This window comes from Rhamphochromis longiceps, linkage group LG6 (genome assembly GCF_057381845.1).
Source record: "Rhamphochromis longiceps isolate RC_006_pf linkage group LG6, R_longiceps_female_GT1.1, whole genome shotgun sequence".
Classification (NCBI taxonomy): Eukaryota; Metazoa; Chordata; class Actinopteri; order Cichliformes; family Cichlidae; genus Rhamphochromis; species Rhamphochromis longiceps.
This window is the reverse complement of record NC_140562.1, coordinates 28,710,145-28,726,063: the sequence shown is the minus strand read 5'-3', so window position 1 is coordinate 28,726,063 and position 15,919 is coordinate 28,710,145. Positions and strand designations below refer to the sequence as shown.

The 15,919-nt window shown below is 41.8% G+C and overlaps 1 protein-coding gene across 1 annotated transcript in view; it reads left to right on the top strand.

The window, feature by feature from the left end:
• The window catches only part of grin2bb (glutamate receptor, ionotropic, N-methyl D-aspartate 2B, genome duplicate b), a 120,596-nt gene that overhangs the window by 492 nt on the left and 104,185 nt on the right, over positions 1-15,919 (top strand). The window contains exon 2 of the mRNA XM_085408830.1: positions 195-884. Within this exon, the coding sequence (XP_085264956.1) occupies positions 195-884 (690 nt within the window). The remainder of the gene's footprint in view (positions 1-194; positions 885-15,919) is intronic.

The window sequence follows — 15,919 nt, the reverse complement described above, 5'->3', positions numbered from 1 at the left end:
TACTGTGATCTGATATGTCCCAGCTCTTGACGTGGGCTGTGGTTACTGTCATTTTCTGCAGGTGGTCGTGTTTTGCATCATCACTGTTGTGTATTAATTAATTTATATTTCAGTTCATATTTAAAGTGTTAAACATCATTTTCAGATGTTTTGCATTTATCTTCTCTTTCTGTCTCTGTTCTCTTTGCCTCCAGGGACGGCATTTACACTCCTCCACAATGCTTGTCAGCCTCCACCGTTCTCACTCCCATCTTCAGGACAAGCAGTTGATCTCCCCCTCCTCCCCCCATCCTCCCTCCCCTCCTCCAGACCAGTCATCCTATCACCCTTATCCGTGCCCTCGGCTGACGCTGCCTTTCCTCTCTCTGTCCTTCTCTCTGCTCCTCCTCTCCATTGTCCTCTTGCCCGTCTGCGAGTCCCGCAGGGGCGGAGGTCCAGGAACTGGGCCTGGAGGTTCCCCAGGGGGACAAGGAGGCCAGAGGGGAGGCAGCAACCAGAGGGGTGTAGTTATCCCTCCGCATTACTCCCCCGGCTCTCCAGCACTTCCCCCCATCAGTCCCAAGTTGATCAACTCGCTCAGCATTGCTGTCATCCTGGTGGGCAACTCTAGTGAAGTAGCCTTGGGGGCTGGACTTGAGAAGGAGGACTTCCTCCACATCCCGTATCCTCCCAAAGTCGAGGTGGTCACCATGAACGAGACCGACCCCAAAAGTATCATCAATCGGATCTGCGCTCAAATGACAAGGAACCCACTGCAAGGCGTCGTGTTCGGTGACGACACAGATCAGGAGGCCATCGCTCAGATCCTGGACTTCATCTCTGCACAGACACACATCCCCATACTGGGCATCAGAGGAGGATCTGCCATGGTCATGGCTGCTAAGGTAGGAGAACTCGGCTGAGTGCATCAATGCTTTGATCCACAGTCCACTATAATCGGGAACAAATATTAAGGTGAAGGGAAAAGAGATATACCTCATCCTGCTGTAGAATAATGCCTCCTAGATACAATTTAGAGTAATGTACTTACGACTAATAATATAATTCCCGTGCAGGTTTCTAGATTAATCATATCAGCTGCAATAATTCCAGTCAAAATTCACTGAAAGAAAACAAATAGCTGAATCATTTTTTCTGAGATAATGAACTGGGTTTTTTTTTATGAGTGTGAAGTCTATCAGTAGTATCATTTGTTAATTTGTCCTTGTACTTTTTATGTTGCATCAGCCCCTCGGTGCTCGGTGCTGCTTCTTATTCCAAACCAGCCTCTCGACTGATTGACTTTGCTGTTAATAGACCCCCCCCCCCCCCCAGGACTCACAGTGGAAAACAAAAGAATACATAATAAGTCAAAAAACCATCTCTGTGGGACTGAGATACACGAGATTTGGCACAAACTGGGCTGCACAAGTAGAATCCATAACCCCGAAATGGAAGAACAGCTTTGAAATGTAGCCTCAAAGATGTCATGTTAATAGCCTTTTAAGTTTCTCACAGAGGAATGGCGGGGTCCGTACAAGCGTGCAGGAGGAGTTTTTAAAAAATTTGTTTTTAGTTTTTTTAAAATTAACTTTTAGATGCATGCTCGCTGTGGGGCGTACAGTAGATTCAACATATTGTTTGTTACCAAGTGCAAAAGTTTCTGTTGACCTTGTTATAGTTTGGAAAAACAAATCTTACCTTCCAGCCACATATCTATTAGTGGAATAAGTTGAGTGTGTTTTTTAAAGTGTATTGAACATTTTTAAAAGTCCTGAAAGTTTTATCGCAGTACTGCATTATGTTAGAGGCTGGTGAGGACTTTAAGGAAATGACAGCAATTAAATCAGGGATTCGGGTCGGCTCGGAAAAGCTCCATTGCCCATAATTTTTCAAAACTCACATAAAAGTCAAACCACTGTATGCTCATACTGATTGAAAACCTCCGATGAAAAAGCTGCAAATATTATCATGCAATAAATAGCACATGCATTTTTCTCTACTGCATACTTGCAATTTTTCAGAGATGAAAATAATCATTAGAAAAAATTACAGATAGATTGCTTAAAACTGCTGCAGTTAAAGACTTCACATTAGCAGCTCTCGTGTGTATTGTGAAAATGTAAATTCTCCACCACCAACCTGAACAGTTGCTACACGGCAACGATCTGTTTTTTCACCCTGCCACCTAAATGTTGCGGCAGAAATAGAGATTCATCAGACCAGGCAATGTTTTTCAAATTTTCTGTAGACCAGTTTTGTGAGACTTTTAGATCAAGTGTCCCGTTCTTCTACTGCTGAAGCCCATCTGCATCATGCTCCAGTATTTTTTAAATTCAGTGCTCTTCTGCATACTTTGGTTGTAGTGAGGGTGTTTTTTGAATTACTGTTAAAAACAGTTTGCAGATCAGCAGCTTCTAAAATACACAGACCAGCCCGCCTGGCACCAACAACCTTGCGACATCCAGATTCACTTAAATCCCTCTATTCTGATGCTCAGGTTGAGCTTCAGCAGCTCGGTTAGGCCAGGGGTTGCTGCCACGAATAGCAGCAAGACCCAGCACAGAACACAGCAGACATCAAAACCAACAGCAGATATTAAGTCAGACACAGCATGAAAACAAGAAGCTGGAGTGGAGGTGGGCTGCAAAGTAGCTTGCAGATATGCATCAACTGTAGGCAGGCTAAAGTGACTTAAAATACCACAACTTAAATAGCAATCCATTAGAACTGGGTAGTGATTGAGCCCGAGCTGAACTGAAATCGGCCTGTTATGGCTGTTTGTGGCTTGAATTTGTGCCTGCTTGAACTGATTCTGTGCTCGAATATGTTTATTATGGATCATAAAATCCCCCGAAACAGCAAGTGAGTTTAATATGATCTGGAAATCGCATCTTGTGCCTTGACTTGTTGCTTCAAAGAACATTTTCAATCAAGGATACCTCTCAATTTGAGTAAACAAAGAATCAAATGAATGCTCCAAATCAAAGAGAGCTGCTTTAATGTCCTTGCAAGAAGGAGCTCTCTCCAGTGAGAAACACTCAGAGCCTACGCAGCCTTTTCTTCCCCGCTTCTCTAAAAGACAGTTGCATGGACGTTGCGTAGAGAAAGAATGCAATGAAGAGATGATACTGAAGAGATGAAGACAGAGCGAACAGAATAAACAAGTGAGGGGGGGGGGGGGGGGGGGTGAAGGTTATGACATAACACAACGTGTGTGGGTGTGAAGGAGGAAGAGGAGTTTGCTTAACCTATAATTATCGCATTTTGCAGCTGACAGGGAGACAGAGGCCACAGGCTGAGAGTGACAGAGGCGAAAGGATTGATAAGAGTGTGAGAGTCATGTAAAAGCACTGCTGAGGAAATGCGACGCATGAGAGAGAAATGTGTGCATGTGTGTGGGTTAATGCATTTGATGCTGAACACAGTTTTTCAGGAAATCTCAGTAGTTTCTCATTCTCAGTGATTACCGCTCACTTGGCTCGTTCTCCTTAAACCTTTATTCTTCTTCTGCTTGTTGTCAGTCACACACACACACGAGGGGGTGAATGCAGTGGATACGGTTGGCACGGCAACCACTTGCTTACACATTTCCCTCTACGTACTGTATAAAAGCAATTAGTGTGAGATAGAGGAAAGCAATGATTATTTCTGAGTCTGACAAAAGCAGAGCTGAAAGAGAAAAGGTCATGGCTGCTAAGGATGTGGCGGTGGGTGAGGTTTTGAATTGAAAGATGAAAAGATTAACGCTAAAAAAAAACGAGGTTAAAAATGCAGAGAGGATCCAAAACAGGCCAGCGAGACTAAGAGGAAAAGTGATTTGCCTTTCAGTGGCGTAAGTTCAAATTTTTAAAGCGGCTGGATTTTATTTTGAACTGTGCAGTCACACAAACCATTAAAAATTGCCCCGTTTTTCCGATTTAGATTCATGTAATCTGTGTAGATTCACGCAAACAACAGCTGTGACACTTTGCAAACTAGTGTAAAATAAATTACTGAATTGTGCTCGCGGACCAAATTTGTTGCGGTTCCAGTCTTTGAAAGAGCTGCAAGGTCAGCCTTGAGCAGTACGTGTTGTTGGATGTGGTGGCAAAAGTCACAAGATCTTCAGCTTTGAGAGTTTTATACTTAAATTTTGTTTTCATTCAGTGGTTAGTTAGCTTTAGGCGGACAAAAAAAGATTTGCTGAGAGCAAGAAGCCAAAACTTTGTGGTTATGTTTAGTTGAAGCTGGTGGAAAATATTTTATCTTCCAGTTTACCTGTGTGATGAGTTCCTTCAGGGAATAATCTCAGGAATGCAAGTGCAAAATCATGCTTGAAGCAGTTTTATAAAGATATATTTTGGGGGTTTTATCCCTCATGGGTATAAATGGAATGGTACTTATATAGCGCCTTTCTACTCAATTCAGCACTCCAAGCACTTTCTACTGCAGGTCTCATTGACCCAGTCTCACACACACACACACACACACACACACACACACACACACACACACACACACACACACACACACACACACACACACCCTTTTTATCTTTCTTACATTCACACACACAAACTCGCACTCATGGATGTAACTCGGGGTTCGGTATCTTGCTCAAAGATTATTGGGCATGTGGCCGGAGAATCAGGGATCAGCCCGATTGGTATTTAAACCACTCTAACACCTGAGTCACTGGAAAGACGACAGGAAGCTGGGAGGAAGAAGTAGTAAAAAGCCTCTCTTGGAAATCAGTTAAAAATGATGTTGTCACTCCTGCACAGTAACAAATAGCTTTATGAGCTGTCATAAGACTGCGGTGAACATTTTGGTTTTCTAATAATTTCTACTGCAGGAGGCAAATAAATTTTGCATTTGATATAAGTTTTCATCAGTAAACTGGGATTACTGTGTTGTAAATATTCCAAACCACTGACATTAATGTCTCCTTTAACAGTGGCGTGCTACTGCCACATCAGGGTTTTTTTTAGATTTTGGTCAGTTCCTTAACATAAAAATTCAAGTAGCACCACTCTGACCTGAGGTTTTATAGTTTGAGGAGAGGACCAGCCTGGAAAACCTTACATATATGGCAAAAGTAATGGAGCCATATATACACCTAAAGGACTCGTGACTTTTATGTACTATGCACCTCAGCACTCCACGACAACACTCTTTAACTTTACTGATAGTTGATCGTGGATTGTCTAAGAAGAAATAGATTTTAGAGACTGATTTGTTGCTGTGGTGCCATCCAACTACCAAACCAGTGACCTCTCAAAACCGACGCCGTTCTTTCGTAAATGTTTATAAATGCAGGATATACGGCTTGGTGCATGATTTTATACAATTGTGGCAAAGCATGGAGATGAAAACCCGATCAGTTCAGCTTTTAATGACCCAGTGTCTCTCCCAACTTGGCACAACAGACTGGTGACCTTCACCATCACAGTGTGCATTTATTTCTGTGAACTTATTTATGTCTCTTTTTAAACCAAACCCTGACTTTCTCCTAAACCTAATCAGCTAGTCAGTGAGGTAAATCGAAACAAATGTGAGTGAAATCGAAACACCTCTGCAACCCCTCCTCTTCTTGTACTGGCTTTGCTGCTCGTTCAAAAAAGGAGCTCTTAACAGTTCACGTGTGTGAACTGTTGAAGACCTCTGACTTAGTTTAGAGCAGCTGGCAATAGATACAGGAAGTCCAAAAGACCAAACTAGAAACACAACAAGTTGCAGAAACATGTGTGTCAGAGTATTTTTGTTTTTAAAGGTTTTATTATTCATATAATAATCAACTAAGAGTGTTTATATTTCTCTTCTGTACTCAACCAGCTGTATATTTTAATTGCTGGCTCCCTACTTTATAACGGAAACTGTTTGCTTTCACATAATCACTCTTTTGCCTTCACATTGTCACTGTTTGCCTTCACATTAATTGTCAGCAGCAGGAAACCGCCACCCAAGAGTAAGAAACAACCTTGTAGAAAACACAAAGTTTTTGAGAAACCACACCTGCGTTCTTGACAAGATAAGGATGATATTTCCTTTTTTGTATGCTTCATGATGTGTATAAATAAAGCCAGACTGCACCAAGGAGGTGTGTGAGTCTCTCCCTGAGTCTCTCACCCGTGCACGTTTAAAACTGCTCTAAGTGTCTGAGTGATATTTCATTGCATCTGAGTACTTGATAATAGAATATCTTTAACAATGTGTTTGCATGTTTGTGCAATTATGTCTGCAAAAAAGCAGCTGGATGTCAGGTTTAGTGATGGAGGTGACCCCAAATGCAGACTCATAGGTTGGTGTCAAATGAAAAAAAGCTTTATTAAAGAAGGAAACCTGGTCCATAAGGAATCACAGGACCTCCAGACATACACACAGAGAGCTATGAAACGAGACGACAGGAACAGTAACCAGAAAAAAATAAGGGGAAACAAGAGTTGTAAACACATACAAGGTCATTATGGAGATGGAAACACCAGGAAACACAGCTATAACTAATCGGGAAAACTTGGAATTGGAAGCAAAACCAAATACAATGTACATGACACAGGAGAGTATCAAAAATCAAACAGGATGTCAGGTTTGCTGTGTGGCAGGAAGAGTAGGACTAACTATAAGAGACAAGAGATTAACTAAAAGAGACAGTTTTATTGCTGTTAGAAACAATGAATTAGGTTCTAGTAGAAACAATTAGTACCTACTCCGATCAATTTGCCACAGTTTTCAGGGTTTTCCATCAGGACATAGTACCTGCTTAGCTGGTGTTCCAAGCGATCCAAGCAAGTACTAAAATGCGACATTGTCCGACAGCATTCGACTGATTGACTGGTCAGTGGCGTCACTTGATGAGGTATGACAGCATCTCGTTCACAGAAATTACAACCACCATTTTTGAAACCCAGCAACGAGGGAAATGGCTACAAAAACAACGCGTTGGACTGAGAAGTCACAGACCAAGCAGCAGGTATATCGTTGCCTCGAATTTTTAGCATTGGTCTCATATACTAATTACGTCACAGGGGCTTGGACATGTTGCTATAACAACAAGCACGCACATTAGGTGGTATAAAAAAACAGTCGATCTGATTTGAGCTGTGGTGAGTCGATCCGAGTAGGTACTAATAGAAAAGGGGCTTAAAGCAACAAGGGAAGCAAAACTGAACATAATGCACTCAAGACGGGAGACTATCAAAATAAAACAGGAAGTAACAAACAGAAACCAAGACTAAAAGACACAAGGGAACAAAATGGAGATACAGAAGGTGATGAACAACCTCCCATTAACTTAAGGCACAGATCATGGAACAGAGCTACAACATCATAACAGAAAGCCTGAATGTCAACAATACAGAATATAGAAGTATATAAAGATACACAAAACTAGAAAACTCCAAACTATGACGCAGGAAGAGCTAAACAAGAGAACATCAGTGACAGAGACTTAACTATGCACAATGGACACGAGGGAGGCAGGGTAAATATCATAAACAGTAACTGGAACAAAAGCACAAAGCTGAAAACTGAATAAACAAACTAAGAATCAAACTGAAGATAAGCGATAATCAACGCAACTTAGAAATCCAAAAACACAAAATGCTGGCGCAAGACCCAGGACCATAACATGGAGAGGTTTTCCTGCATCAGTAACTTAGTTCTCATACTGTAACCAGTCAATTCTCTCTCAGACAGTAGATGTCTAATCTGTTGTTCCTGCTGAAGCCTTTAATTTATTTCAAACTTTAGAGCAAGCCACTCGATTTCTCAGGAACTGGTGAAAACAGCACTAGACATGCTTGTCCTCTTTATCGCATTCAGTCTTTTAAACGAGACTCCTCCACATGCATTACAGTCTATATTGATCTCATACTTTGCAGAGTCCTTGGCTTTATTTCCCTTTCCAGTACTTCATTGTAATGAAACTGTGAACGTTGCAGGTAGACCCATTATGCACCAAACCATTTGCACGCTTCCATTTAGCCATTAATTCAGTGTGTGCCATGTGTTGGTATTGGCATAATAGGGCGACAGAGTTGGTCCTGGCCCGCACTCAACTGTGGCTCTGGAGACTAATGAGGTCTTTCAGATCTATTGTTGGGACTTAAGCTGTGTGTCTGTGCATGCATGTGGATACGTCGAGCATGCTGGTGTTCAGTGATAATAGCCTCTTTGCCTGTGTTTGGGGAGATTACAGCAGTTGTCTGCGCCACAAACAAGGTACCTAGAGGCATACAGCATCCAGATACTATTTCTCATAAATGGTCTGCTTGTCTTAAAGGTGATTTTTTTTTTTGCCCAGTCTTTTGTTGCTCTATTCAATACTTCTTACTGTGTTTTTTTTTAAACCCATACAGGGGCCTTGCAGCTTGCACTTCTTGCTTGTTTAACGTCTGCCTCTCTTGGGTGAAAAACTGTCTGTCAGGTGGGCAGTAATACAGCACATGGATGAATGGGCTGCTGTGCTGTGGCTTCGTGGTTTGTCCATTTGAAAGAAATGTAAACTTCTTTGTATAAGAAGAACAAGCTGCTTTCGTATCTCCTCAGGATAAAAAAACAAAAAACTCATCTTTTTATGCAGACCTAGCTCTCTCTGCCACTGAAAACTGATTCACTGCTCCCTGATTGATTACTGCAATTATACAGCCTCTCTATCTTAAAATAGGCATTATTTTCAGAGACGCATGTGTGGACTTCTTGTAAGGCAGACATGATCGGAGAAGTAAATTATTTTCCGGACTTGTTTGGCCACTTTGTCTGACATTAGTAAGGCCAACTGCTAGCTGTACAGTGATGCGTGTCCTTGCCAATCTGTTGCAGCTGATGATTTTTTGAGCCAAGGGTGCACTCTGTTTCCTCATGCGATTGTTCTCATTCCCAGTTTGTGGTTTTATGGGTGCTGTCCTTTCATCTTGCGTGCACCAGGTATCCCATTATGCTTGCTAGTTGTACATGAGGGGATAATGGGCTACCACCGTAATGCCCCCTTTTGGCAATTAGTTCAAATCCAGAAAGGCAAGAGAATTAAGGCGCAAACTACAATAACAAACTGCATGTATACCTATTATCACTTATAGCTCATCAGCTTTCCTGTTTTTGTCACTTTCATTTTTAAATCCTATTTCTTCATTTCCAGAAAATGTGCAGAACATAATCATTAACACAGGGCATCTGTAACGTGGAAAGACAATTTGTGCAGGAGATGTCTGCAATCAGTCTCATAAATGACACAGGCGGGAGTGTCGGCCCCATTTGTGTAGTGTCACCGCAACAAAAATGCTCCATATGTCTGATGTAACTTCCACAATTGATGCTGATGCACTTGTACTGCAGTGATACAGCTGGTTTACAAGAGCAAAGAAAAGTCTGAACAAGACTTTTCTTGTCAGTTGGAGCCGCTGGCCCCAATTCAGATTTTATCTGTGGCATTACCTTTTTTTGGATTGTTTTTATTTGGGCATGTTAGGGTTACTTTGTAGGCTCGCACAGGGAAGAAAAGAAGTGACTGGATTTGGATGGGGTAAAACAACAGGCACGCTTCAGTAATGATTACTCTATTCATTCTCTCTCTGTAAAACGAATCCCATCCTATTAGAGCTTTAAACATACTTTTCTCTCTCGCTCACTTTGTCTTCGTGACGTACCGTGGCAGTCTGCATTTGATTGATGTCCCTATTTTCCTAGCCTAGCTGTACGTTTAACCCTTTACCAGTCTAACAGATGGAGGCTGTGATAGGGAAGAAATCTGCCTTGAAATAATCCTGCTTGACAGTCGTTCTTCTGGCCTTCGACAGCTGAATTTAGGTACTGTATGAGGACACGAGTGCCTGAATCTCAAAGCTAAAAATCAAGGCAGCCCAGTCTAATCTGAGGTGTCGTGAAACAACAAAGCCTGAAGCTGGTCTTTCGTAGTGAATCGCAAATGGAAAGGAGTTAATTAAATCTGTAATGACGTCCAGGTAGTTTTTTCAGGGTGAGTTTAGTGATTTGGTTTTTAAAAGCCCGCAGCTGCAGCTCAATTTTCAGACCTGTCTCCTACAGTTTGCATGTAAAATGGGACACGGTCTGACACACGTCTTTTTGGTCCAAATGAGGCAAAAAATTTAATGAACATATCAGATAAGTTGAAAAATGTTCACTGACAACTTACTTTAGATATTTTCCCCACAATGCCAGCACAAGCCCGCTTATGCCAACAATATTTAGATCACTTCTAAAAAGAAGAAAAACAGTATTATATTAACAAAGTGAAATCTTTGCACATGTAATCTGTTTACACCACTCACTGCAATATTTCAGTGAGTAAAAACTGGAGATTTTGGAGAATCTCTCTGCTCATCCTTAAAAAACAACTGTGGAGTGGAGGATAAAAGTGGGAACCCTAAAAATCTATCTACAGCAGATGAACAGTATCTGAAAATCATACCTCAAGAAATACGAAACAAAATCCACCTTCTCACTGGACGATACATAGACTGCAACTTACACGACATCACCCATTTATCTGTCGCATCAATTTAATTTTTGCTATCCATCAAGAGTCTGACAGCAAAGTCATAGATCAGATGCCGAAGTTGATACTGTACTCCTTTAAGGATGATATGTAGTTTGAGGGGCTACACATATATATCACAGCATTGCCTAACATAGGACAAATGCAATATAGTGCAAAAGTCTTGTGCTACCACTCATTTATCAGTCATTATTCATGAATTGCTGAGCAGCTTACCAGAGTCATTGTCTGCAGTGAGAATTTTCTGCATCATCCAGTAGTTGCAGAGCGGATTCAGTCCATGCTGACTCATGAAGAGACTAAGGCCTCAGTCACAAAGGCCTAGAAATCAGTCAGTGACTCCTGGCAGCCTTGGGTCATAAGGGAAAACTGTAGGTTCCCTGACAGGTTGGTGAGTGGTTCCCTGAGGTTGCTGGCTGTCATCAGTTGAAATCAGTCTGAAGAGGGTTCAACATGAAGAACCACCTTGAAATTGCTTTGGTGACAAGGAAATAGCCACAGTCAACCATAATTTGCATGAAAGAAACTAACTTGACAAAGACTCACTCAGACCAGAAAAGGAGAACTGAGTTATTATTTTATTATTATTCTAGATCAGCCAAATGGAGGTATGTTTAGTAGGCTGATAGAATTGTGGCCTAAACATAATAACTTGTTCTGCCACCTTTGGCAGCAAGAACTCCAATCTCGCATTTGTGATCACTGGGAGCAAGTCTTTCACATCACCGTGGAGAAATTATTGCCCACTCTTCTTTGTTTTAACTCAATCACATCAGAGGATTTTTGAGCATGAAAAGCCTGTTTAAGGTTAGGCCAGAGCATCTCAGTCAGATTTAAGTCAGGACTGTGACTAGACCACTTCTAGAGGTGGACTTGCTGGTGTGTTTCTCATCATTGTCCTGCTGCATAACCTGACATCTGCTTGAGCTTCAGGGCATGAACTGATGGCCGGACATTTTCATTCAGGATTTTCTGCTAGATAGCAGAATTCATGGTTCCATCAAATATGGCTAGTTCTCCATGTCGTGAAGAAGCAAAGCAGCCTCAGGCCATAACACTGCCATCACCATATTCAACTGTTGCTATATTGCATTTTTTATGAAGTGCTGTGTTAGTTTTATGCCACGTGTAACAGGACTTAAACCTTCCAAAAGGTTCAACGTTTGTCTCTTCAGTCCACAGAATATTTCCCCCCAAATTTTGGGGGTCATTAAGATTTCTTTTAGCAAATGTGAGAGAAGCCTGTGTTTCTTTTTGGTGAGCAGTGTTTTTTTCCTTGAAACTCTCCCATGGATGCCATTTTTGCCCAATCTCTTTCATATTATTGAATCATGAACCCTGATGTCAACTGAAGCAAGTGAGGCCTGCAGTTATTAAATGTTGTTCTGGATTCTTTTGTGACCTGCTGAATGAGTCATCGATGCACTCTTGGAGTCATTTTGGGAAACCTTCCCACTGCTGGGAAGGATTTGCAACTGTTCCAAGTTTGCAGCTCTCACCATGGTTGACTGGATTTCCAGAGCCTTAGAAATGACTTGTTGATGACTTTGTTTCTCAGCTGTTCTTGAGTTTCTTTCGAATGTGGCATGGTGTGTTGCTTGTTGAGCTCTTTTAGCCTACTTTACTTTGTCAGACGGGTTCTATTTAAGTAGATCTCAGGCCTGGGTGTGGCTGGACTTTTATGCTCGTTGTGCTACTAAGATAATTACTGCTCATTCTTATTAAAGATATTATTCTAACTTATCATCAACTGTAAGTTACTACTCAAAAAAAACCCCAAAAAAACGTAACCATTATTTTCTAGTATTAGTTTGCAGACTTTTGAAGTAAAGTATTTCCTCTGCCTCGGAGGTTATGTTTTTGGTACTATTTGCATGCATGCGTGTCAAGTTTTGAATAAATCCTGATAAAAACTAGGAATGTAGAGTCGAGTCATGTTAACGATCCACTGTGGTGACTGTGGTGGATGTAAGTCTTCAAGGTCAACTTAATGACATACTGAAAATAGACACAAAACATAGAGACTGTGATTGTTACGAGTGTGGTGTGTCGACATATAGAAAGTACTGGTATAAAGATTTAAAATATAATGTCACATTTGACCTCTGACCTTTAAATTTCACATCTGTCTTTCTTCCCAAAATGTGTTATATCTTTAAATAACGTGTTGTAAAGAGGAAGACTATGAGCTGCCTAGTTAGTTAAAAATACACTATTATATAATATTATATAATCAGCTCAAGCTATTCATGTCCACTTATTTACAAATCGATACTTATTATCCATTACCCACTCCTACATAATGTTTGTGTAGTCGGAGAAAACATCTGTCACGCTCTTATCTAATTTGCACGACTTCTTAAAGTACATTAAAAAAACAAAGAAAACAAAATGAATATATATAAAAAATACAATACTGTTCCTTTAGCAGTACATACTGTGCAGGGAGCGAGCTGCCTTGGTGGAGGTTTGCACTCTTAGACTGCTTCTTGTGTTTTAAATTAAAGTTTACAGTTTGGTTGTCGAGCGTCTAACCAAATCATTGTGTTACTTAACCACGTGCCCCCCTTCTTCTCTGCCGGCTCACTCAGTAGGGCTCCTGGTAATTTCTTTGCTGTGGTCACTTTTCCTGTTTTAAAACATATTTATGGGAAATAAAATGGTCTGTATAATTTATTTCAATGAGCCCAAGTTGTAATTTAGCATCTAATTCCTTCTCCTAATGTGTTGAAATCCCAGCTGAATACTCGTGCATGAGTGATTCTACCTTGGCTCATTATGGCCAGCACAGTTCTGCTTTCTTACAGCTTACATGCAGCGGCAGCAAGAGAAATGTTACGGCCGAGAGGGCCCGGCTATGGATGTGGACTCAAATGCAGACACAGAGGGAGGCAAACGGGCGTGAACACAGTGCTTTATTTACAAGTGTCTAGTGAAATTACACAACAGGAGACTATGAATGCTATGAATTATGAAATGCTATGAACTGTGAACTGTGAGGCCAAACTGTGAACATGAAACTGAGTGCTATGGCTAGGTGCTGGATTTCACGGATGGAAAAAAGGGGCAGCGGCTTGGATGGAGGTACGCAGTCACTATAATGAGAAGAGACAAGTAGTCAGTGGCAGTCCAGTGAATCACAGCTGCAGGATTAGGCTATGGAGGTTAGGGCTTACGCGTTGCAGGTTTAAAGTGTCATGCGAGGAAGGGGTGTCCAGGGGGTTCCGGGTGAGGAGTGTCCAGAGAGGATCCAGAATATGCGTGGAGTGAGGGACTTGGCAGGGAGGCAGGCAGGTGTAGTCCGATGGTGGAGAGGAAGAAACCAGATGACAGAACCAGCGTCCAGGCGGAGATGAGAGTAGTTCGGGAAACGTGACTGCCAGGTGGGTCCTATGACAAAGAAAAACACGGTGAGGGAAAAGCAGTAGTTGAGGGTTCTCACAAGGGGTTCGCAGCCTAGCACTGACATGGGTTAGCAGAAGATCTGGCAGAGGTCTGTTGTGAATGCTGGTCTTATATGCAGGTGACTTGATTGGAACCAGGTGTGGAAGCTGATTGGAGTCTCTGCCTGAAGGTAGAACCCAGCGGAGTGGAAAAACCCCGTGCTCACCCGGACCATGACAAGAAAACATTCAAGCTGCCAGTTTGTGGAGCTAAAAATTTAATGTCAGCGCTGTTTCCTGACAGTGGGCCACTTAGATTGTTTTCAAAGCGCTCCCAGGATGAGACAGATTTACTCATACCGCTTCAAGCACTTTCTCTCTAACACAAACAAGGGACCGCGGGCATCAAGGTTCAGGTAAAAGGCAGTGTGCGGCTAAAGTGTTTTATCCCATCGCTTCCTCATCCCGTTTCATCTCCTCATCTTCATCTTCTGTACGGGGGTCTTTGAAACAACATACCATAGACTGTTTACGAATGTGGTCCCACACTCACTGTCCTATGATATCAGGCCGCGCGCACACAATGAGCTCGTTCTCTACTCTAAGTTTTTCTTGATAAATTTCTACATTTTAATTGTGCCCTTCAAATGAGCTGCAAATCCCCCTTTTCCTCTCGCTTTCTCTTTCTCTCCCTCCTTGTCTTTCTTCCCGTTTAATGAGTTCGTTTTATCAGCCGCTGCGCTGTGCGTGGACAGTATGAGTAATTTTCGAGATCACAGGAGACTTCTCTGCATTGCACTCGGTTACAACAGGTTGTCAGAAGGCTTTGGGAGCCTCACTTGGCTTCTCCCTGCCAGCAGTAACTATCCAGCTTTTTAGCATTCCAATAAATGAGGCCTAATTACCCGGCTAATCTTATTAACTAAAGATGGAATATGATTTAAATGGAATCAGATTAGCCTTTCATGACACCAGCAGATAGATATTATATTTCAAGCGCCTCTCCAACCAAACAGTTTGAGACCAGTTATGTTAACACATATTGATCAACACGACTTTTTCTCCTTAAGAAAACTGTCTCCATTTATTTTGTTTTTAAATGTCAGTATTGATTAGCACTCACCAGCCACTTGTTAAGTGCACCTGTTCAGCTACAGGTGTACAAGTGTACTCCTGCAAATATCTTATCAGCCAATCACATGGCAGCAACTCTGTGAATTTAAGCATTTCTGAACTTCAGCAGGTGAAGCTGACCTGCTGGAGTTCAAACTGAGCACCAGAATGGGGAAGAAAGGGGAGTTAAGCCATTTCGATTGTGACATGATTGTTATTGTTGGAATGGTTGGTCTGAGTGTTTCAGAAACTTCTGATCTATGAGATTAGATTTTTTTTCACACAACCATATCTAGGTTGAGAATTGTCCAAAAAAGAGAAAATATCCAGTGAGTGAACTTCTCGGGGAGAAAATGCCTAGTTGATATCAGAGGTCACAGGAGAATCGCCTGACTATTTTGACCTGATAGGAAAGAAAATGTAACTTAAATAAACACTCACTACAACCTAGTTAGCAGAAGAGCATCTCTGCACCTTGAAGCAGACAGCTAGAGGAGCAGGAGAGCACACCAGTTGGGTCAGAACCTGGTGTAAACAACATGAAAGCATGGATCCACCCTACCTTGTATCAACAGTTTTGGTTGGTGGTGGTTTAATTGTTTGGAGGATATTTTCGTATCCTTCCTTAGCCCATTAACAGCATTGTTTTAAACACCACAGCCCACCTCAGTATTATTTCTGAACATGTCCATCCCTTTTATGACCACAGTGTACCCATCCTCTGCTACTTACAGGATCTTAGAAAGCTTAATCTCAAACTAGTTTCTTGGTGTCAGTGAATTCACTTCACTCAAATGACCTCCACAGTCACTGGACTTCAATCCAATAGAGCACCTTTGGGACGCGGTGGAGCCGGAGATTCACATCATGGATGCCCTTCTGTGTTATCATGTCAATATGGGCCAAAGTCTCTGAGGAATGCTTCCAGTTCTTGTTGAATATGTCATAA